Here is a 25,556-nt window from a genome sequence, read left to right on the forward strand (position 1 = left end):
AAATAAAGTTTGTTCATACGCACCTGGCAGATATATATATTTATATTGCCCTCCCTCCTCCCCTCAGGAGACAGTGGCGTTAGAAAATCTGAATAGAAAATGGGAATGGTTCCTGATACCCGCCTCCCAGCGGCGTGGAATGGGTACTAACCACCTGACCGGCCACTGCGTGTGCCATGAAATTTGAAATTTGTCGGACCTTCGGAGAATACAGCTATATATATATCTGCCAGGTAAGTATGAACAAACTTTATTTTATCATTAAAATATCATTTTTCCTGTTCATGTAATGACAGAGGCCCCAGTATGTGTAAGCTTTCTATTGAAATATAAATGGTGGTACATTAATGTGATCTAGGGGAGAATACAAAGAAAATAATTGTGGTAAGTTTATTTAAATGTTATATATTAGTAAAATGGAACAGTTTAGGGAGTGATTATAAATCTAATCCTTCGGGCCAGCCCTAGGAGAGCTGTTAATCAGCACAGTGGTCTGGTTAAACTAAGATATATTTTTTTTGTAGGGAGTGATTACAGTATCCACAAGTACTTTTTGATCACATGCTTGTTTGTGGTGTGAGCTGAATAGGTTAGTGATGCTTGTTGTAATGATATGTGGATGTTCATAGAAAGTAAAAAGTTCTTATAATTTAACGTATGCCATAAGTGGGTGCACCAGTATGCATTTTTAAAATGTAAGGACTATACAGATTTTTTTATTTATATTGTATGGGCATGTTATTTAACCATAACTAATCTTTTTTGAAGTCTTTAGGTGATATATTTTTTTACTTTGTCAAAAAGAAAAAAATTGATCTTGAATACCGAATTCCCCTTCTTTCGGGATGTAAGTTATTTGTAAGGAAAGGATATCAGAATACTCCATATTTTGTTTTTATGTGTTACAAGACTCCAGACTCATGTTCTTCCAGTTAAGTGGCTGAGAAACATCTATACCATATGAGGGACAATTGTCTAGAGATATCAGAAAGTGTGTGAATTTTGATCAGTGCCAACAGGGGAAATATATATTACTTGACAGCTGAATCAGTGATTTGTTCATGCGACTTACCTGTCAGATATATATATATAGCTGTATTCTCCGAAGTCCGACAGAATTCCAAAACTCGCGGCACACGCAGTGGGGGCCAGGTGGTTAGTACCATTCCCTACCGCTGGGAGTGGGTATCAGGAACCATTCTCATTTTCTATTCAGATTTTTCTGTCGCCGGTACTGTCAACATCTGTTTTCAGTACCTCCGTCTTTTGATTTCGTGAAACTCGTTATTTTCCACTTGTATTCTATTTGACTTTTGGTTTTTGACTTTGGATTGTGGATTGGCATACGCTTTTTGTGGAATTTGCTTTTGATTGCTCTTTGATAATGTCTGGATCTAGTTATGCTAGCTTCAGAGTATGTTGTGTGAATGAGTGTAAGGTGAGGCTACCAAAGCTTGGTAGATCCTCACAATATATGCATGGAGGTGTGGGGGCATGTTTGTTTGATAAATGATCGCTTACTTTGCCTCCCACCCTGCTAATTTTTAGTTCTGGATTTCATTCTCACTAATAGTGCTCCTTTTGCATCTGGAAGATGGCTAAGAAAAATAATAACTATTATGGAGGTGCATAGATTGAGCGAGTCAAGCGAAAATGAAGAAGAAGCAACAATAACGCTGGTCAATCAAAGTGCACGCTCCGAGATAACGGACTCGTAAGGCGGACGCTGAAGAGGATATGTCCAATAAAAGATATCGTAACTATGTTGCTACAACAAAATCAAACACTTATGGAGTTATTAAAGGAAAGGTAAGGTTTGTTTTGGAAATAGTCTACCGAGAGCAGCGGAACTTAGAGTGGAAAGACGCCACGAGGCAAATGGCTGCCTCCTAGTAAAAAGTAAACAAACGCAGGTCCCGAAGTTCAAATTAACACAGTAAACGTTAAAGATGCCATAATTTACTCAGGTCAGTATCAAACTTTAGTTTTAGTCAGGGTGAGGAGATAACCTACCATAGTTTTAGTTAAAACGACGAGAATAGGTTTTTATCTCTTGAGACTGATTTATATCTACCGCCTAACTTACGCGAGCCAAATTCGTATAACTAGTACTGTAGGCTAAGCGGGAGTTAGACTTCCAAGGCAGGTAGCCTATTTCACAAGATATTGACTGGGGCCTTTCTGTCAAGCATGTTTTTATTCGCTCTTCAAATTTTCGAGGTTAGATTAATTAAATCATTAGCAGACGAACTAGCCTAAGTCCCCCCCTCTCCTGCGCCTCTTTCTTCTTCATCGCCACCTGCTTTCTCCCCAGTCATGCTCACCGCTCGCTGGATCGCCATCGTAACGCTTCTGCTGCAGCTTGACGCTCCGCAAGCAGCTATCCTAATGTTGCGGGCAGAGGACGCTTCTGTAGCTGCTCGTCAGGAAATGGACTCTCGACAGGTCGCCGGATGGACGCCTCTTTGGTTGCTCGACGTGACTCTTCAGAGCAATCAAAGACCGCGGGAAGCGTGTAGATCCCATCTGCGTGTTGGTCCGCAGGCCTTTGTTCTCCCAAGGCCTTGGGAGACTCTCTGTTTCTCCCATTGAAGAGGAGAAGTCTTGTGAGTCGGAGCCTGCAGTCCATGAGCAGCCTCCTTCCTCTCGTCACGGACTACCAGGTGTTAGCCGGTTTTCTCAAGGACTTGTTTGGCGACAAGTTCAAACCCTCGGCTCCTCTCTCCTCCTCCTTAGCAGTTTGCTTCGTCCTAGAAGAGGAGAGCGCCGGGGGTTTGTCAAGATGACTTCGTCTCTGGCGACGAAGAAGGCCTTCAAGAAGGTTAACACGTGGATATAGGGAAAGGAAGACCCAAGGCAATTCTTCTTTTTGCCCTGCCTCCGTCCAAGCTGAGCGGCAAGGCAGGTATGTGGTACGAGACCGGAGAGGACGTCGGCTCAAGAGTTCCTTCGTCGTCCCAGGGAGACTTCGCTAGCTTGGTCGACGCGCCAGAAGGTCCCTCCTGTCTGCAGGAGAGGGGAACCAAAGTGTCCTGGACTATGTCGGAGACAGATCACCATTTGAAGGGTCTGTTTCGAACCATGGAGGTCTTCAATTTCTTGGACTGGTGTTTGGGGGCTCTAGACGTCCAAGATTAGAGTCCCGACTCGATCAGCCTGGGGAGCTGTCCAGCATGTTGAACTGCATGGACAAGACAGTCAGGGAGGGCTCGGAGGAACTGGCTTCCCACTTTTGTACGGGTCTCTGAAGAAGAGGGCCTTGTACTGTAACCTTACTGCCTACGGCCATACCACGTTGGATGCACCGCTTCGTCCGATCAGCGAAATTAAGCAACATTGGGTCTGGTCAGTACTTGATGGGTGACCGCCTGGGGAACACCAGATGCTGTTGGCGTCATACTTTTTGCAGAGTCAGTTTCTCCGTCGCAGGGGCAGAATTGTTGTTCGCCCGTTTGAGCTATCTCTTTCCCCAGTCCTTGATCAAGGATCTCTCCTCCAGCTTGAAGGAGAAGGCCACTCAAGACCTCTTGGCCCACTCGCCAAGACGCCCGCATTCCTTTGACGTCGTTGTCGGGTCAGACCTCCAGGAAGCAAAGCCCGTTCGTGGAGGAGCTTCTTCCTCGAGATCGTCTCCCCGAGGTAGAGGTCTTTCCAGAGGCGGAGCCCGCCTAAAACAAAGGGAGCATTAAGACCAGGAGATTAGATGGTCGCTCTGACTTACAGGATGTTTACTTTCTCGTTCCCATACATCCCCAGTCGAGGAATTACCTGAGGTTTGTACTAGGGGACGAGTGTTTCAATTCAGAGCTCTTTGCTTCCGGCTAAGCTCAGCTCCCATGATCTTCACGATTATCATGAGAAATGTGGCGAGATGGCTTCACTTGGCGGATATTCGTATCTCGCTTTACCTGGACCATTGGCTCATCCGAGCCTCTTCACAGTCAAAGTGTCTGGAGGACCTGAATGCGAATTTAGAGTTGACGAAGTCCCTAGGACTTCTAGTGAACGAAGAAAAGTCCCATCTGATCCCGACGCAGTCCATCGTCTATCTAGGGATTCAGATGGATTCAGTGGCTTTTCAAGCTTTTCCATCCCAGGAACGTCAGCAGCAATGCTTAGAAAAAGTCTCATCCTTCCTAGGGAAGGAAACATTCTCGGTGAGGGAATGGATGAGTTTGTTGGGGACCATTTCTCGCTGGAGGAGTTTGTTTTCCCTGGGAAGACTTCATCTCAGGCTGCTCCAGTTTTCCTGGTGGAAAACTGGATAGACAAGGAGAATCTAGAGGAGACCCTGAAGATCTCTCCCGTTGTCAAGAATCACCTGAGGTGGTGGCCCGACCCCCCTCGAGGTTGGCAGAAGGGGGTTTTCTCACGCCTTCAGAGCCCCTACCTAGTGTTGTTTTCCGACGCAGTCCGGGGAGGCATGGGGAGCAACACTAGAGGGGAGGAAGTGTCAGGCATCTGGAGAGGGGAACAGGTGTCCTGGCACATCAATCTCAAGGGGAATTAGGGGCGATCCTGCTGGCCCTTCAATCCTTCGAGAGCCAAGTGTCAGGGCTAGTCGTACAAGTAAATTCAGACAACACCACAGGCCTGGCATACCTCAAGAAACAGGGGAGGATCTCGTTCCCGGTCCCTGTTCGCCCTGGCGGAAATCCTGCTTTGGGCCCATGCGCGGGGATCATCATCCTTACGAGGTTCGTTGCAGGAGTGGAGAATATCCGCGGACCTTCTCTCAGTCGACAGCGTCAACTTCTGCCGACCGAGTGGACCCTTCACGAGGAGGTATGTCAGGAGCTGTGGAGGTTATGGGGACGTCCCTTGGTGGATCTCTTCACGACGTCCAGGACAAAGAGGCTCCCTCTATACATCTCTCCCATTCTAGATACAGGAGCAGTAGCAGTAGATGCCCTCCTCTGGGACTGGAAGGGTTTGGATCTCTACACCTTTCCTCCCCTCAAGATTCTGGGAGGTAATCAGGATGTTCTCAGCGCCGGAAGGACGAGGATGACGTTGATCGCCCCTTTGGCCATCGGCAGAATGATTCACAGAGGTCTTGGCCTTCCTAGTGGACTTCCCAAGGATGCTTCCCCTGAGAGTAGATCTGCTCAGGCAGCCCCATTTCGAAAGGTACCACAAAACTTCCCTGCTCTGAGTCTAACTGCATTCAGACTATCAGCCGACAACAAGGATCTTCACGATCTCTTGAGATCCTTTGAGACTGTCAAGTACCTCATTCCAGGACGCCTCCCTGGAACCTGGATGTCGTTCTGAAATTTATAATGTCAAATACCTTCGAGCCTCTTTCTTCGGCGTCTCTCAAGAATGTGACAAGGAAGGTTATTTTCCTAACTGCTCTGGCGACGGTGAAGAGAGTTAGTGAACTTCAGGCTGTCAGTAAACATGTAGGTTTTAGAGGCCATAATGCAGTATGTTCTCTAAGCCCTATGTTTCTTGCTAAAACGAGAACCCGTCTACCCCTTGGCCCAGGACCTTCGAGATTAAGGGTATGACGGAAATTCTCGGACAGGAACCAGAAAGAGTCCTATGTCCGGTCAGGGCTCTCAAATTTTATTTGCAGAAGACTCAGGAAAGTCGAGGTCCTTCGGACAGCCTGTGGTGCTCTGTCTAGAGGCCGGATTTGCCTCTTTCTAAGAATGCACTGGCGTTCTTTTTTAGAAGCACCATTTTAGACGCACTTTCTGACGTTCAAGACAGTGTCTTGAGTCTTTTGAAAGTTAAGGCTCACGAAGTTAGAGCCATTGCAACCTCGGTGGCTTTCCAGAAGAACATGTCCCTTAGAGATCTTCTGGGTACCACCTTCTGGCGAAGCAATTCGGTGTTCGCTTCACATTACTTGCGGTCGTGAAGACGACATACATGAGACTGCTATTCGCTAGGACCATACGCGTTTTCGCACTCCAGATCGCCCCATAACGCTTCTAGGCCTGGACCTCTGTCGGACTCCCAGGACCAGGGAGAGGGCATGTCGAAAGCCGTAAGAGGGTTACGGGGCTTCCACCGATCTGGCTGACCCCTTCGGCAGGACCTGTTGTCGCTTCCGCAGACACAGTGTTGCGGGCAGAGAGCAATACTCATCCTATCCTTTAGAGGTTAGGAAGTATATTTTAATCTTGATTTTGTGTTTTTACGTCAGATCGGCCCCATAACGCTTCTAGGCCTGGACCTCTGTCGGACTCCCAGGACTCAGGGAGAGGGCATGTCGAAAGTCGTGAAGAGGGTTACGGGCTTCCCACCGATCTGGCGCCCTTTCGCAGGGACCTGTTGTCGCTTCTGCAGACACAGTGTGCGGGCAGAGAGCGATACTTATCCTATCCTTTAGAGGTTAGGAAGTATATTTTAATCTTGATTTTGTGTTTTTACGTCAGATCGGCCCCATAACGCTTCTAGGCCTGGACCTCTGTCAGACTCCCAGGACCAGGGAGAGGGCATGTCGAAAGCCGTAAGAGGGTTACGGGGGCTTCCCACCGATCTGGCGTCCCTTCGGCAGGCCCTGTTGTCGCTTCCGCAGACACAGTGTTGCGAGCTGAGAGCGATACTTATCCTATCCTTTAGAGGTTAGGAAGTATATTTTAATCTTGATTTTGTGTTTTTACGTCAGATCGGCCCCATAACGCTTCTAGGCCTGGACCTCTGTCAGACTCCCAGGACCAGGGAGAGGGCAAGTCGAAAGCCGCAAGAGGGTTACGGGGCTTCCCACCGATCTGGTGTCCCTTCGGCAGGACCTGTTGACGCTCTCGGTCAGGTGGTTGGTCTTTGCTCCTTTTGCCCTCACAGTATGGTCTTATGATCTAGTCCCATTGTGGTCATGCCCCCGTGGACAGATCATCTAGAACTCACCAGCTATATAGGTCACTACCTTGCTGGAGACTAGTAAAGCAGAAGCAGGCTTGGGTGACAGTAATCACGAAGTCAGCTATGCTAATAAGTAAGGAACCAAGGCGTCAATCGCCTACATATATTTGTTTCCTAAATCCTATTCTGTCTCTTCCCACCTCCAATGGTGGGATTCAGCTATATATATATCTGACAGGTAAGTCGCATGAACAAAATGATATTTTAATGATAAAATAAAGTTTGTTCATACTTACCTGGCAGATATATATAATCATAGTGCCCACCCACCTCCTCAGGAGACAGTGGCACTAGAAAATCTGAATAGAAAATGGAATGGTTCCTGATACCCGCCTCCCAGCGGCGGGAATGGTACTAACCACCTGGCCCCACTGCGTGTGCCGCGAGTTTTTGGAATTCTGTCGGACTTCGGAGAATACAGCTATATACTGTATATATATCTGCCAGGTAAGTATGAGCAAACTTTATCTTATCATTAAAATATCATTTTTGTTTTGCTGCTATGTAAATGAATATTACCTCATGACCATGAGAATTACTGTACTCTGCTAAAAGATACTAGATTCTGCAAAATTAACTGTACTTATTCACACATATATGTAGTATTCCTATTATAAAGTGTGATTTGGTATGAAAGTCAGCTGGTGCTTGCATCTTTGGTGATTGTCAAATAAATTGTAAACTTACCAATACGTAATCTGTCCTCGTCCATTTTTTTATGTGACAGAAGTCCTTTTAATAGTGATGTATCCTTTCACTTATGTAACCCCAATACTACGTACTCTTATTACCTGTACATATAACACTGTTTTCACTTTTAAATATGCCCCTTATATTCTTTCATTGACGTTTAACTTCGCATTGTATGTCCATAAAGAAAAGCTGGCTCACCAATTCCCTCATACCACTTCCCTAACAATTTCTTCATGCATTCTAATCTTGATTTCCATGGACACTCCAAGTTCTCTCTCTATCTTGTGCACATATCTTGCTATCCTTTCTGCTACACCGATTTTCTGACTCACTTTTCCCGACTATCACTCAGTATATTACTCCCAAATAGCTAAATGAATTGACTGCTGCTGTTCTCCCACCATCCATATTAACACTCATTGCTCTAGCTTTTTGGTTTTCATTAGCCCTCATAATCTTGCTCTTGTTCAGATTTACTGTCAACTTGATCTTTTGTGCAAAAACTGAAAATCTCACCATTTTCTGGAGTATTGCTATTCCTAATCGTTGTTTTGTACACTGCAAACATGAGTCATTTGACACACCATCCGCAACCCATTTTTGTATTCCTTACCGTTTCACCTGTCTGCTTTTTCCCTGGCTTCTTGTATCGCTTCATCTTTGGGAGTTAATGAACAACCATGTAGGCTACCCGTGTCCCTCTCCTTTCAGCCCTTCCATACAGATTTTAACATACTTCACCTCCATGATTTTTTATTTTTCTCAAGTTGTCTTCTGTATCATACATCCACATCTCCCTCCACATTGTCTCACAGTTAGTGGTGTCATGTAAGTTATTTTTTTTTTTTTTTAGTTCATACAGGCTACACACTGCGTATTCCATTGATATTTATATGCTGAATTTACAAAAGAACAGTGATTCTTCTCAACCCTTCTTTAGAAATTTTCTTTTACTAACAAGTTTTATCCACACTATATAGAGACCACTTAATCACACTAGCACCACACTGTGTCATGCTCAAACTTTAACTAACCCCTTCCACTCATGCACTAACCCCTTCAACTCATGCACTGTTTGGCTTTGCCTCATCTGTCTTGTACGTTCAACAGATCCTCAAGATACCCATGCCATCAATCTAGAAATTCATCCTCTTCTGACAGCATCTTTTGAGACCCATTTGGTTGTTGTAAAGCTGTATTTTATTAGAGAAGTGGTTAATCTTGTTCCTTAAAAAAGAACATTCTTAGGAATAGCCTTTCAAAAGCTGAGATTTGTTGCTAAGTGGTCTCATTACACTATTTCTATAACCAACTTACCCACCTCTCTGCATTTATTATTATGTAAAACAACTTATCTTCCTAATGGCTTTGTTCACCCTGTCCTCATTTCTTTACATGACTTATTTTTCTCTCCTGTCTTTTTATTACAGTATCCATCCTTGTATATTTCAGCACACATTCTATCCATCTGTCTTGCAGTTGCACTTCAAATGATCGCTTCACCTCAAGCAATCTCTTGTTTCACACCACAACTATGTGGCCCCATCATGGAATTTTATACACTCACATTTCAAGTGCATCTTCATCTTCCATATATTTATCTGTATCCCATTTTACATTTACTCCTCGTATGCTCTCCTTACTTCCATGTAACGAAACTTACTTATTGTCCCATACACAAACATTTTCAACTTTCTCATTAAGACACCCACTTTTCAGCCCTTCCGTTCCAACTTAAATTTCCACATACTTGCGACTTTTATTATGTCTCCAGCTGCCACTTTTCTCTCTTTTACATCAACCTACACTATAACACAGTTTGAAACTTTTCCTCACCATTTTTTCTTTCCCAGTTGTGCTTATGAATATTTTTCTGTGGAAACCATATACAGAAGCATATCTCTGCAAAAGGCACTCCATTCTCACCATTTCATACATCAACTTCTTTTCCATCCATTGTGTATAAAACTTTCCAACCATTTCCATCCCCATTCTCTCTCAAAATTAGGCATATTAAATTTTTTCTATGGAAAGCAAGTTTTTCCAACAATTTAATACCTTTCTAAACATTTTTCGACATTTCTCTATTCCCATTTACTCCTGAAAATCCACATCTGTCATGGACCTTTGCAATTAAATCGTGCACAACTAGGCTTTTATGCACTCTAAACCCAGTAAGACATACACAGCCAATAAAGCTTCCACTGTTACTTTCCACACTTAGCCGTACGCATTCACAATTACAACCTTTTGCCACACAATGTTGCACATAGAATTCTTGACACATTTTTTCTTTTGCCACGAAATGTTGCACATAGAATTCTTGACACATTTTTTCTTTTTCACCCATCTTGAATCTCGCCTAATAGCACAAGCATTATTAATACAAGTGATATCATAAAATATAAAATTTATGCTTTTCCCTCTTAGGCTCTGCATGCCGAAATGTTATCTATACTTGCTGCACATAAGCTTGAGGGGAAGAAGCACCGACATCAGCTATCTGAAATTGGAGATAAGGTAAAACAGTGCCAGAAATTCTCCAGTTCTCTTGAGCAGAAGATAACCTCTGCAGATGAGGAGATTGATTTGAAAAGTGAAAGACTTGAGAAAACAAGGCAAGTTTATTGTTTAATCTTGTATAGTGCTTTGTAAGTGTAATACAGCAGCTCTGATTCACATGTGCACAATAGAACTGTGTTCTGTTTGTTTTAGATCAAACCTTTAAAACATTTGTGCTGCAGCAAAAGTTGTCTGTGGCAGTAACACTCAATTTTTCTAGGTCATTTGCAGCCTTACTGATGATTTTCTAATTTTTTTAAATTGACTTTTCCCATGTTGTTATGCTTGTGGTATTTTGAGGTATAAAAATTGCAATTTATCATATATGGATAAGAAATAAAATCTAATTCAACAGAAGTTGAACTTACACAAATTACTTTTGAGTAGCAACATTTGAAAATAAAAATAAGATGGCATCAAGTTGAAATCCTTGTTTTGGTTGTGAGTTGCCACATTCAGCTGTCTTATTTTTTCACTCTATTTTTTGTATTAAAAGTACTTCGTTTTATATTTTCTCGTGTTTATTCATTTTCTGAAGTTGAAAATGAATAAACACCCAGCCTGACCATTATGCAACAATTACTCAATTTACACACCTGTTCCCGTTTCACTTCTCGCCCAAGCCAGCTCACAACCACAACAAACAAAAGAAAGACTTACAAACCGATCAGCAAACCGCAGACGAGAGCGCTCACAACCTTCTGCCACTACTGCCAGCTCATCACTCCCTCACTTCACCATTTTCCTAACTCCCGTCTTCTGTATGTCTTATGACGTCACAGTTCTTCAATGGGTGAGCGGGTTCCGTTCTCAGCTACCACTCTGTTGGTCGCGAGTTCGAATCTCCGACCGGCCAGTGAAGAACAAGAGGAATTTGTTTCTGGTGACAGAAATTCATTTCATGTGGTTCGGATTCCACAATAAGCTGTAGGTCCCGTTGCTAGGTAACCAATTGGTTCTTAGCCACGTAAAAGTAAATCTAATCCTTCGGGCCAGCCCTAGGAGAGCTGTTAATCAGCTCAGTGGTCTGGTTAAACTAAGATATACTTAACTTAACTTATGACGTCACAACAACAACCACTGTGCCATTCCAAACACAATGAGAGGACTGGCTTTACAAACACCCACTAAAATTAACAGTGTACATTACTTTGTTTACATTTCTTAAATGTATAACACCCATACCTACTTCACTAACCCATTGAATGAAAATAACAAAATACGTAATGATTAAATTTGTAAAACTGACAGACATTTAGAAGACCAGCAAACTGAAAAGCTTGAACAGATTATAAAGTAATGTATCTATAGACTGCCCAGCCATATTTCCTCAAACTTCTTGCCCATCAGCGCCTCAGTCTTTATGCATGTGTATATACGAGTATACTCGTATGTGCGTGAGCATATGTACATATATTCGTAACGTGCAGGTAAACTACAGTATGCACTTGCTTTGTGTTTGATTACCTTTGTATTTATCTCTCTGGGTTATCCATTATTGCTATTTACAGTATGTGGTATGGCGTACGGAAATTTACTAATCCTTACTTGTCCTAAACACCTCATAAATCAACTTATGCAATCATACATCATTGGGTCAATTTCAGCCAATCTGTACTGATTGACACTTCAGGCCATGCTCAGCAACTGTCAGAATAGGTCAGTTTAGAGCATGGTAATAGATTATTACAGTAAAACCCCCGTATTCGTGGAGGATGCATACCACACACACACACACCCTGCGAATAGCTAAAATACGCAAATACTTATAATCCCTGTAAAAATACTTAGAATTGCCTATTTTGATAGTTCAATCACAAAAAAAAACTAAAAATGCTTATACCTGAGTATTTTAATAGTTTTATCACAAAAAGTGCACTTAGTTATGAAAATCATATGAAAATACAGTATTAGTGAATATTTCTGAGTGAAAAACACCGCGAATGGGTGAATTTTCTGCAAATAATGTGTATATATGTTCCATAGAGAAACCTGCGAATAGGTGAGTCCGCGAATCGTGAGAACGCGAATATGGGGGTGTTTACTGTAATGCTCTTGTCTCATTTGGCTATTACATTAATAAAGAAAAATTGTAAAAGACATAATTTCTTACTAACTTGCCAGGCTTCATTGTATAACACAGTTTATACTGTTAAGCTTATAGGCAGTAATGAGGGCAACTATACTTATAGAAATTCTGATGTACTGTATTTATTACACTTCAAATAATAACAAGTGTTTGGCCTAACTTTGATAAAATTATTTTAACAAATGACTCCCAGACTTACATCCTAGGTCGTCCTAGAAGCAAATTGTATTCTTAGGGTTTTTAATCATTAGAAAATTCTTGGTTTTCCGATTGTGGAAAACGTAAGGTGGGATTAGGGAAGAATCTGTTATGGGAAAAGTCAAAAGTTAATAGGTTTTAGTGCATATTTAAAGAAAGGGAAATAATATTAGCAGGTGGCACACTAGCTACCCAATAATTTCTTTTGTTGTCTATGCCAGTTAGATTTTAGATGAGCTGATGAAATACTAGAAAAAAGAATCGCATAATTTATATTCGTACTTTACATGTAATGGCGCTAAAGAAAGCATTCAGTTATAAAAGTAGACACAGGAGAAGCTGTAAGAAAGCAGTAGGAAAGCTTAGAAAATCTTGTGGAAAGGCATAAATGACTAGCTTGACAACAAGGAATTGGAGAGAACACATTTCATGTCTGTACAAATATTACGGAACATTAATGTTGTGCCCTTTTACTTCTACACTATATCTAGCAATATTTACTGGTATTTGCTTTTAAATAAGAGAGGGAAGTTGTTGAATGAATGTTGATGTGTTCTGATCCTTCTTACTCTTTAATAGGAAAGTATATGTTAAATTTGGTAAAATTATTGTTCATTTAACAGACAAGTAAGAGGCCAGTTACAACAGGAGGTCAAGGATTATAAGCAAAAATTGGCAAACGCTAATCAAAGTGGCCAGGAATCAGACATTCGTTATCTCAAAATGAAAATGACGCTCATTGGAAAACAAATTGACAGGTGATTCATGTTTTGTTTTCAATTGAAAATTCTTATCAAATAGTGTTTACATATGTATATGTATCTGCATTTCCTTTATATATATATTGCAAGGTGGATTGTATGTTATATTTAACCTGGAAGCTTAGTGTTCATTATGTGTAGACTAAGCGTAGGTTTGAAGTTATATTTAACTGATGAGGCTAGTTAAAAGATCAAATAAGCTAATCATCCATATTTTGATGTCAGGTTGGAGATAGAATGGAGTTATGCAGGGTTTTTGGAGAAACTATGCATTTAAAACAGTTTATACACAGACCCATTAATTAGCCTTAACCTGTGGAAAATGGAGCCAGGTACACTGCCTTGAAGAGCTAATAGGAGCTAGATTCCATTAAACATGCTCTATCATCCAAAAACACTTTACAGTAATATCATTCAAATGCATCTTAACATTACCCTTAAACAGAGAAAGAGAGAGAGTGTGCAGTACGCTTGTTATGCTCAGTCTGGGGCCCAATCTAGAGTAAGCTCAATAGATACATTACTACATTATAAATACACTGTAAATTATTTTTATAAAAAATCTGTATTAAGTCACAAACACAATATAAAAAAATACAGTAATTAGTGAATAAACAGTGTTGCTCTAGGGAAAAAACGAATTAGTGATAATTTTAATTGTTTTTACCAGTATATAAAGAAAACGGGATGACTTCAATACTGTGGGAGAAAAAGGCTATGCTTTTATATACAGGGGTAATTTGATCAGTTGTCAAATGTTCTGCAAGACAGATCTATTTAATTTGTATTGAAGATCTTTTTAAATTGTATTAAACATTTTATAGATATTTTACGGTGTTTACATTAATATTAATATTTTAAAATTGGTAAATCATTGTTGTAAGCATTTTAGGGGGTGTATATACATAAGAGTAACAGTTGTAAAAGGGTACTAAGATGACTTGAGATGTTTTTGGATGATGGTTTGGGGTGTATTTTTGTTTGAATTGATATTAAATTATTTTAGTATGATAATTTGAGGTATGTTTTTGTTTGAACTACTAAATTAGGCAGTGAACTTGTAATACAGACAGTTATAAGTGTATTAGTTGAAGGGGTACAGTATTTGGCAGTTATAAGCATTTTTAGAGGGGGGATTTTGCATTTCCACGGTGGGTTCTGGAACCTATCCAGTGAAAAGGTGGGGGAGCACTGTATGTCCAGTAATTCTCTCTCTCTCTCTCTCAAGAGATGTAGGATTAAATGGAAGGAAATTATTTTATTTTTGTATTGCTGATAAATAAAAGTAACGAGTGATTTCCGTAGGAGCTTTCTGTACTTATTGCATCAAAAGATTACAGTACTTAGATATAGCTATGGTCTTTGCTATCTCCCATGTTGATAAGAGAATATACAATTCAATATCATGTGTTGTTACCAGTGCCTATTTGGGGAAATACTGCGATGTACTGCAAAATATATCTACCAGGATTGGCACCTTTTGGTATGTTACCCAAGTTTAAATAGTGCCAGTTATCGAACCCGATTTGAAACCTAATATTACCTTTAAATTACTGTGCAAATCTACAGTTATTATTTTTCTTTTTGTCAATTATTGCTGGATAATTTAGAGTTCATTATAACTCTTATTGGACTATTCTTTGTTTATTGTAGATTTGAGGGAAGAAGAATCTCATATATGGTGTTTTAAGGGTATTAAAAATTGGCTGTTTTTACTATATTGTATATTCATTAGGATTTCTCAAGGTGGTTTGTAAGGATGATCATCATTTGGTAATTTTTACTGGATATTAATCTGTGACCATATTTATATATTTTTATGTTTGTAGGAAGCAATTAATACTTGTTATTAAATCAAAAACTTTTGTTCCTTAAAAGCATAACTAATAGACAAATAGCAGAGGTTCTTCGCATGCGACACTTGTTACCAAAGGCAACAGAGGACTCCTTTCCTGACAGGAAGTTTCTCTGTGACTGCATACAACTTTGGGAAAAGAGTATTAAGGAGCTTGATGTGAAGAAGCAGATGATGTTGGTAAGTTTTCTCACGGACATTTTGTATATGGTCTGTACTTTCATATATATTTGGCCATACTGTGGTATTTTTGTGTCCACCTAATATACAACATTTCACTTCAAGATGGTATTCACATAAGCTTTGAATGTAAGCAGATAACTAAATCTTTATTGATAAAAACTCATTAAATAGTGTGAAACTGTGCAGAACACATCCAGGTGCACGAAGTGAAACATATCAAGGAAATTATTCCAATGAGCATGCTTAGTTAACTTCTGGATCCCTGTGGGTACTCTGCTAATATTCATTCATTCTGTGCACCTTGGTATTGGCTAGATGCGCTGCCATTTGCTCCAGGACTTAACCAGCATTTCTACAGTGTTCACTGAGGTGCCGTTGATGGATTTTTCAGCATTTATGTATTTTAGTGAAGAGGAGGGACTAGAGTTTATGATTAATGGGTTTTTATAAAAACTAGCCTTTTTATGAACCCATTAATCATAAACTGCATTCTCTCCTCTTCACCTTGCTCTAGAAGTGCATTTTGTTACAGAAGACTGAATATTAGTAGAATATCCATGCAGATCTTGGAGTTGTCTGAGCATTTGCATTTGAATCGTTTTGTGCTATTTTATAAAAAATTAATATGTATAAAAATTTTGTGTAAACAGTATTTTGTATGATATTCAAAAGGCATTTGATACTATCTGGTCTACTCAGTTCTGAAATAAAGTTACTGCCAATTTGTGTAAAACTTCGCAACTGATTCACTTTCCAGCTACTCCACATGAAAAAAATTTGCTATAACATAGAAACAGGGAAATGGAGTGTTCTCAAGGTAATGTTTGTTGTAGCATGCTATTTATGCAATTAATGATATTACAGAACAGTTGCCTACAGCACTTTGCTGTGTTTTACAGAGCATTGAACTTTCAACCAGACTTATCCTCACTATGGCTATTACTTGAGCTAGCATTAGGACAGCCTTAGTAAGCTTTCAGTTTTCTCTTTAGAAGGAAAAAGGTGTCCTGTACTATAAAGATGGTACATGGAAACACAATTGAAATAGTAATACAGTGAAACCTTGGTACTTGTCGGCTTCGGAACTCATCAAGTTCGGTACTCAATGCATTTTGACAAGAAAAAATTAACTTGGTGCTCAAGGTACAAGCTAATACATATTTGTCTTGAGATTCAGTAAAGCATTACTTCTTTCACACTAAAAGAAGTCAGTGTTAGTTACAGATAAGCTCTCAATCAGTGCAGAACCCTCCTCAGTCAATTCAAGCTTTTTATTTTTTTGGGGGGACAGCATTTTTGTGCATAAAATACTGTATATCATGGCTCTGAGACGAGTTTCATTTTCGGAAGTATATATGCTAGGCTAAGTTTACCATGCCTGTCGGATGTTTTGGTCAGGATATTTTGTATAGTACAGTATATCATTAAGCTGTGAGGAAATGCAATTTAAATGTTTTAGTGATTAATAATAATGATCTTGCTTGTTTGATATTTTGCAGATTAACGCTTTATTTTTGTGTTTTCTTTCGTTTATGAGAGTACTGTAAATGTTTCTTTTATGACAGAAGGAAGGAAATGACCTCTTAAGGTTAATAGTGCAGGGCCGTCCACTAAGTTGTTTACCAGATTTGAAGATTTCAGCCTCAGAATTATCAGAAATGACTATTATTCCATTCATTAACATCGTAGTAGTAAGTATGAGCAAATAATTTCATTTGCACAAGACTAGTAAAATCAATCCTTAAGTTCTATCTTTTAGTATTAAAAGCTTTGCCCTTCATTGAAATGCCCTTCCTCTAAAATATTGGAATGCTTTATAATGTATTAATGCACATGACTTAGTTTTCCAACCTTCCCCTCCTTTGTAAATAAAGTTTTTGTGAATCTGAGTTGAAAAATTTTTAGGCTATTGAATGAAGTCTGTACTTTAAAAGGACTAAGCATATTAACAAGAATGTGTACTTTATAATTAACTTGAAATTCTAAACATCTTTTAAAGTAGCTTCTAAATAAAAGCTGCTTTGTTTTATAAAAATAACTTAACACCAAAACCAACAGATTTATTATCTTCTGAGCTTTCAGCTACAAAGCCACAACAAGGGTTTGTTAAACTTCTTAATGATATGAAACCTTAATTCTTTTTATCTGTGTTAAAGCCAAAAAGAGTACTGCGTGTATGAGGTACCGCTTGCAGTGTGTCTAAGGCATTAATCAATGTTCTTTGTAGCATCTCTTTGGATCTATGCATTTGCTCTATGTTTTGTTCTGAAGCTCTGTATATTCATTGAAAAAAGCAGTTCTTATGTATTTTTTGTCTCTACTGTAGAATGCATGTTGTATTTTTTTTGTTTTATTACAATTTATTACAGAATTTTAATAAATTATCTGTTTAACTTTAAAAGTAGTTCACGTACACAGTAGAGATACTTTTTTATTTTATTTTTTGGGGGGGAGGGCTGTCAACTGGGTGCCATATATGCTTAATAACTGTCTATTGTATACTAAAAGGAATTTTTATTTTTTCATAAAATGATAACTTCCAATACTTTCCAGAATTTATATGGTTCTCTTTTATAGTACAGTAATTGATAAAATTTTCTAAAACTATTTTGCCAAGAACTTGTAAATAACTAAAGGAGGCAAATTATCTGATGGAGAAAAGGGCCAACTTTGACCCTGATGTGTAATACTGATGTTGTTTTCAAGAACTCTAAAAGTAAAGTCACTGTAAGGTACTGTACATAAAGATCGAGTTAGATGGTTGCTGAGTAGTACTGTAGTGTAAGCGAGGTGTCCCAGTGTTGGCTGGAATACTGCATCACTAGAAATTAATAAAGACCAAGGATTCCTACTTTTTTTATATTAAGAAAGCTAAGAACATTGTCTCCCAGTTTTTAAGTGCAGCAGTTAGGCCATACTTGGAACGTTCAGTAATTTTGTTGGAGTATGATGACGTGTTCACGTAGGTGTTGGCAAATAGGTATCAGTGGAAATGAGCTTGTTAAAAAGTAGCTAAATCTGCATCAGCTGTGACTACGTTATACATGAATGTGTGAATGAATGCTATTCTTGCATCACTAAAAGCCATTGTCTGAAATAAATGGCTGATTAATTGAGTTATAGGGTAATTTTTAATTTCCTTGAATTGGTCGCACTTAACTTGTGGATTTCTGATGAATACCGCATTTAATGTAGCGTGCTTAGAGATGCAGTTTAACATTTAGCTTTAGATAGTTTTTATGGCTCCAGACTATTCTCTAATGTGGTCTTCAGGTGCTGACTCCAGACGGTTTTCTAATGTGGTCTTTGGGTGCTGACTTTCATTTCAAACTCTTGGATAAATTTGTCATCATTTCTCTCTCTTAGCAGGCAGATTTCCTTAAGGAGCCCCCTTGGGTTTATAGTCTCGTGATTCTATCCATAAGGGTTTTCAGCGGAAGATTTAAAGAAAGGAAGATAAAGTAATCAGTAGTTGATACAAGGATTTTTAAAAAACACTGTTAGAATCCTGAACATTTACATTTTCAGTTTATCTAGTCAGTCATCAAAAAGTACTGTAGTAATTGTTGGGTTTATGGCAGTTATGTATCACTGCCACCCATTTACTATTTCTAATATTTACCTGCAGTTGTAAGAGAAGACTGGACATCAACAACCTGTTCCTTTCTCACTGTCCAAATACCCTAGATGCAGGCTGATTACATCATAACAAAGAGATGCAAAGAAGTAGGCAAGCATACAAACATATAAACAGTACATTACAAAACATGAGCATTGGAGCTCAGCACACAAAGAATCTCGTCCTATTACTGAGGTAGAACTAACAGAATCGTAGTTCTGTGAGGTAGTTAAAATATGATTAAAAACCAAACATTATATTACATTGCATTACTGATGCTTAGCAACACCTAAGATCTGAACATGTTCACCATGTGAGACATCTTGCTGATGAGTTAAGTAACCTATCTTGCACTTACACACGAGACATATGTGACAGTAATTTTAAAGATGTAAGAATTTTGTGTAATAAATCATTTGGACCAACTGTAAGACAGCTAAAAATGTAAACCTATTGGTTACTCATCTCTCCTACCTTATTGTTTGGTTCTGCCATTAGAGCCAAATGGTGATGAGGTTCAGCGGTTAAGATAAGCTGCTTCCATTGGTTTGAAAGAACTTGTTGCCATCTCACCATAAGTACAACTATGTTGTTTTTAACTGCTGTTCTGAGCATTGTATGTCTGTGTTTACTTAAAACAATTTTTAACCTCTTAACCATTTAATACATGCATATACATAGCTGCATAGCACATCAGTTTTCCCTGTGCCATTTAGTAAATAAATATACTGAGAGCTGATATTCTGACAGTGTCGTCGTATTATACTGTATACGATTACTTTTTCTCACTTTCCTCAGGAAGTCTTTTTGGTCATACTCAAATGTTGCCTCCCTTTCTCTCTTTCACCGCAGTTTTGTTTATTTGTTGGACTGTTCAGTTTGTAACCATGAATAAATGATTGGATGAGTAAATAAGCAAAATCTAAAGATGCAAAACTAAATAGTAATAAGTATCATTATTGGTAATAGTCAAACACTACTGTATTTTATTTTGTGTAAGTTTATAAGAAAAATTCAAAGTCACTACTGTATATTCATACAAATGGTAGAGTATAACGAATAAAATGATTAGAATAAATGGTATAAAGGAAAGAAATTAATTGGAATATATTAATGTAATCCACACACTTGAATGGTCACGCTCATGTAGAACAGGTGCTACGCTATGTATTTTTACTTATTGCCGATAATCAATTAACACCTTCACTTAATGGATCTCAACTTAGTGGACTCCTGTACTTAGCAGCAACCCTATTATGATTGTTTTTCCCTGTGCTACCATTTTAGATGTGATATATTTTTAGATATAAGTCTTAAATTGAATTTTAAGTGTAAAGTACAGCCTAGTTTAAGGTGGGAACTTTTTGGAATTGCTGTTAGCTGTAAAATATCTAGAAAATAATCAAGTAAGGGCTATAATACAATATAAAGTCTTTGCTACTTAATGGACATGTTACTTATCAGAAGGCCAGACCCCCAAAGTGTCTCTTTAAGTTGAGGTGCTTCTATAATCTAAGTGTGTCTTAACTGACTGCTATGGCTTCCCAAGTTGTTTACCACAGCTAACAGTTTAAAGCTTGTAGTTCTGTATTTTTTTCCTTTGAAAAGTGGACCAGCAGGTGTTGCTCCCTAATTAAATACACAGGTACCACTTATACCTGAATAAGTATGGCATTCCTCTCATCAGCGTACTCATTATGTAAAGCATTGAGAAGATTGGTGAGAATTTCCTGAAGAACCAGAAAAATGTAAACTGGTTATTTGCTGTTGGTAACTGCACTGTGATGACTTATATACAATATGCCATAACTCTAGTTTTACAGTATGTTCATAGAGTTAATTAATTATATTTCATTTGTTTGTACAGAATACCAAAGAACACAATGGAACAGGCAGCAAAAGGACTTCAGTTTCCCCCTCAGAAGTTGACCCTTGCACAGCTTCTCTTAGCCCTTCACCAGGAAACACTAATCATGCAGTGCCATGGTCTTTGTTCACAGGTACAACTTTTGTCGTTACTTATAGATTTGTAAGGTAACTACCATACACAATTGCAACCTTTTTGAATATGCTAGTTTACCTGATGCTGAAGCAGTTTGTTGAAATAATGTTATCTGTATGGTCTGCAATAATTAATTTATTTTGGGGAATTGTAGACTTTAAATCTACAGTATTCCTTGTTTGCCTCAATTTGACAACATTCCTTCATTTTTTCTAGGGTTGGACTGAGCACTCATATTTGTAGAGTGGATGTAGAAAAACTTTGATTGTTGAAATAAAATATGTCATTATAAACAGTTATTATTTTTATTTTTTTGTCAGCATTAGATGATCGTGTGTATGAAAAGGTGGATAAAACTTCCATTGCTTCCAGCCAGGTACAAAAGTTGGCTACAAAGTTGAAGGCAAGTCCCTCTCCTTTTATATTACTGTAGTTAGGAAAAATTATTTTATTGTCTTTGTGGAATAGTCAACTTGTTACATGTTACATTTACTTTATTATTGTATGCCCATGCAACTTTATTAGAAATCAGATTAATGTTAACTGGTAACTATAGAGTGTGGCATCACACATTTTATTTTTGTAAAGTATTTAGATTTTTAGCTACGATTGTTTTTAGGAGTAATTCATAACTACAAATGTATTTACAAGTATACTTCAATATTTTATGAGTAACTTGAATATGAAGTGATATTTTAAGAATATATTGTAAAGGCATAACCAGCTGCCATTATGGTGTCCATTGTACAAGTACTGTGCCAGTGGATGTCCCAGTTTGAAGAGTTGCAGTCATATTTTGTACTGTCTTTTGTTTACATGCTTGACAATTGAATCAATGGCAATTTGTCTTGAAGGTTACCTAACCTTTACTTCCTCTTTCTGCTGCAAAGTGGTTGTCTTTCTTTTTTTCTCTTAAAATAGTATCTATAATACTTGCCAAGTCACCACTCACCACACAGCACAGTTCTCAAGATTGCTGGGAGCAGAGAACCTTTCTCTCTTCTGACGAGCATTGAAATTCTCTGCTTTTTTTGTCATTCCGTATAATCATGCCCCACTTTTTTTTCTTCCCTATGCATTTCTATTCCTCCAGGTCTGTAAGTGGGATAAGGGCATTAGGCTATCTCTTGAGTGATGGATGTTATGCATTTCTTGATTTTTATGTATTCTAAGTACAGTAGTACTTATGTTCCTCTTTGACTTTATTAACTACAGTGTCACTGACTTTGAGGAAAATTTAAGTACAGACAAATTTTTTATCTGATATTTGAGCATATTGCTTTGAACATGAGAGAGTAAAAGGTCTCAATCTGTATTTATTAGACTGTCCCTCTTGAGTAGAATTTAAGTATAGACAAATTTTTTATCTGATATTTCAGCATATTACTTTGAACATGAGAGAGTAAAAGGTCTCAATCTGTATTTATTAGAGTGTCCCCCTGGAGAAAATGTTTCATCTTCGGGAACTGGTCATATGTATGCCTCCCTAGTGTTGGATTACATGCTTCTTGTATGATGTTCACTTACTAGAGTGCCTGGAGATTACTCAGCTTTTTTCCATGACTGTATGTTTGATAGTTAAATAAGATGATATACCTGATTATCAAGCAGTTACATAATTTTTATCATTCAGGTGATTTAGGCTGGCTAATCACTCAAGGCTGCTTGTTTATTATCAGATACAAGGAGAATATATGACCTTTCGTTGTTGTGGAGTCTACTTGTGTCTGTAAGACAGGAATACACAGATTTTTTAAAAAGAAATTGCTCTTTCTCCACTGGCATAATATTTCTCCAAGCTCTACTCTAGATAGTCTTTTGAGATACATACTCTCTGAAGCATAAGTAAGCTCTAACATAATACTTTTCCTTATAAAGCTGTCAATCTCCATGCCAAAACTCATGATGCTTTGCTTATTACATCTGATTAACACAGTAGGCCCTGTAGGGGAGTTACTGCAATCAGTGCACCTCACTTGATGCACTGTAGGCATTACCTAAGGTTCTATGCAGCATCCCTTTGGCCCCTAGCTGCAACATCTTTCATTCCTTTACCCCTTACAAGACAGGCATGCTCATGTGAGACATGATAATAGCCCTGGAGTGAGGAGCAGACCACCACTGGTGAGATGAACGAATTTTGCAGGAAAAATGTTCAGATCACTTCAGTGGGCCATAAGTGACTTACGACAACTCTGATGCCTCAGTACATGATAGCTGGAAATTAGTGTGACTTGAGATACATGATAGCGGGAAATTAGTGTGACTTGAGATTTCATGGGGGAATGTATACTGCACCTCCCTATCCTGTGATGTCTCTTTATATATTTGTTCATAAATATACCCAGGGATTGCTGTAGGTTGCAGTTGTTATCTTTTATGATAGTATTAGTATGTCAGCTATAATATTAATTTTGCAAACTAAAGTGCAAAGAATAGTAGAAAAAACATGTATACCTCACTAGTAAAGGGCACTGCATCTCCCATCTCAGTAAATCTCGTAAATATTTTACCATAAATATACTCAGAAGTGTTACTGATTTTAGTTCTTATCAGTAATGATATTGTTAGTTAGTTATAAATGATTTGTTTAACCAGACCTCTGAACTCTTTTAGGGTTCTTCTCGGGCTGGGGTAATGATATTGTGGAAGCTGTAATTATAATTTTACAAAATAAGATAAGAAAGAACATTAGGAAAAAACATGGTATAACTTGGTAAAATTAACATATTTTTACAAGTCTTGGAGAAGAGGCCCGCTCAGAGTTGGAAATATTCACTTTCAACTTCTCACAGAAGGTACAGAAAATTTTTTAGTGTTTATTTTTTCATATACTATGTGCATTTGCATATCTTCCTTTTTCCATTGATATATTTTTTTAAAATGGCCAATCTTAAAGCTTGCCCAGTCTAGGGATGTGATTAATATATATTTTAGCCTGGCCTGTAAGGGTTAACTGTACCTTCATTCATATTCTTCCACCCTCTCTAATAACTGTTTCACAGTGCAACTGTGAGGTTGTCCTGTTATACCTTTCAAACCTTCTTACTGTCAGTTTCCCTCTAAGTGCTGAATGACCTCATAGGTCCCAGTGCTTGGCCTTTGTCCTAAATTCTATATACCTATTCCAGCACTTAGTAGGATGGTTATGAGCCAAGAAATTGGCACGGATGCAACCTCAGCATTTCTTCTGTTATATAGCTGTGGTTATTACTGCAAATCATTGTAGAGGTGCACTGTATAAAACTTATGATAATGGTTCAAAATCTTGTGTTGGTGTAGGGTTTTCTGCCATATCACATATATCACAAGTAAGTTCTCTTTACCAGTGCTCCTGTTTTCACAGGGGAACTATATGCAATAAATTTGAAAGGTAAGGGTATGAAAAATATGCTACTACAGAAATTATGACACTACTACAGTACTACTACAGCAAATTGTTACAGTACTGTATTTTCAGTGACTCAGAGTTCTGTGGAATCACCTCAGATTTTCATTCTATAATTTCTCCTGTACAACAAATAAAGGTGTTCCACAAATTATATAAAACTGGTTTTAATGCTGAAATATGTTGGATCCCTGACTGTTTGGGCAAAAAGGAAATGGGAGATACTATTAAAGCAGCCAAAGTCATGACCAGATACAACTAGTTGCAGTCTGACTAAACATCAAAAATCATTCATCATTAATTAGAAATAGTTACTGTTTCTGTCATTCATGTGTACCAAGAGCTCTTATTCCGATTATACTTTCTCCTTTGATTAAAGATAAAAAATGCTGATCACAGTGACATACTCGGTTATAGGCTGATTGCTGTAGCCACTTTTATCTCAGAAGTTTTAGATGTAAAAAATATTTATTGACAAGTGACAACCAGTTTGCTTATAAATCTCATGCTTCTTTGTATTCTTGAGCATATAACAGAGGAGTATAATGTTTGTAAACATCAGTGTATGCTTGTTTCATGGGTATGTCTTAAGACTTTTGATAGTGTCTCATAAGATGTTATTTGAAGTTTTATCAAAAAAGAAATGTTCCTTGCTATATTATTAAACTGGTAGGTGAGTGGTATAAAAATCAGCAAATGATTGTCAAATGGGGCCATGTATTTTCAAGTGAATCTTCCACCTCGTTGAGTGAGACAAGGCAGTTTACTTTAACCTTACATGTTCAATGTGTACATTGATGACCTCTCATTTAGGTCGAACCAAATTAAAGTGGGATGTTATTTGAACATGGTTTTCAGCCATTTGTTTTATGCTGTGATATTGTTTTATTTCCTCACTGGTTAGGTGGGCTACAACAGCTTGTAAACATTATCGTGATTTTATTATTAAATGTAAATAAGACCAAATGTATGATTTTTCTAATAGTAAGATAAGCCATCTCAATACCACCTGTTGTTGTTAACAATACAAAAATAGATTTGTACCAAAGATAGAGTACCTAAGGTATTTTATGGCTCAGAAATCTGAGAGGTATGTTGCGAGAGGCAGTGTGATTTTAAGGCATTTTTCTAAATGTAGAAAATGCTTTTTCTGAGTTCTTGTATAAGAATTCTGAAAACCGTATTACGATGAAAATTGCTCATCCAGTTTATTTATATAATTCAGCTACTTGTAAACTCTGGAAAAGCCTTCCTTATGCATAATGCATTTGGTGTGCTCCTTTGTGTGTGAATGTAGTATTTCATCTACTTTGTATTACTAGCAGTTTTG

The 25,556-nt window shown here is 38.2% G+C and overlaps 1 protein-coding gene and 1 pseudogene across 9 annotated transcripts in view; both read left to right on the forward strand.

Annotated features, from left to right (window-relative positions):
- The window catches only part of LOC136849813 (E3 ubiquitin-protein ligase TTC3-like), a 56,198-nt gene that overhangs the window by 24,343 nt on the left and 6,299 nt on the right, over positions 1 to 25,556 (forward strand). For 6 of the 9 annotated variants that reach the window (XM_067123263.1, XM_067123258.1, XM_067123260.1 and 3 more), the window contains 6 exons: positions 10,000 to 10,187; positions 13,042 to 13,176; positions 15,058 to 15,214; positions 16,783 to 16,908; positions 20,704 to 20,836; positions 21,159 to 21,241. In XM_067123263.1, the coding sequence (XP_066979364.1) occupies positions 10,000 to 10,187; positions 13,042 to 13,176; positions 15,058 to 15,214; positions 16,783 to 16,908; positions 20,704 to 20,836; positions 21,159 to 21,241 (822 nt within the window). The remainder of the gene's footprint in view (positions 1 to 9,999; positions 10,188 to 13,041; positions 13,177 to 15,057; positions 15,215 to 16,782; positions 16,909 to 20,703; positions 20,837 to 21,158; positions 21,242 to 25,556) is intronic. The other 3 variants (XM_067123259.1, XM_067123266.1, XM_067123261.1) reach the window with 2 other exon arrangements.
- LOC136850278 (5S ribosomal RNA) lies at positions 3,278 to 3,394 on the forward strand (annotated as a pseudogene).

Source organism: Macrobrachium rosenbergii, chromosome 21 (genome assembly GCF_040412425.1).
Source record: "Macrobrachium rosenbergii isolate ZJJX-2024 chromosome 21, ASM4041242v1, whole genome shotgun sequence".
Lineage (NCBI taxonomy): Eukaryota > Metazoa > Arthropoda > Malacostraca > Decapoda > Palaemonidae > Macrobrachium > Macrobrachium rosenbergii.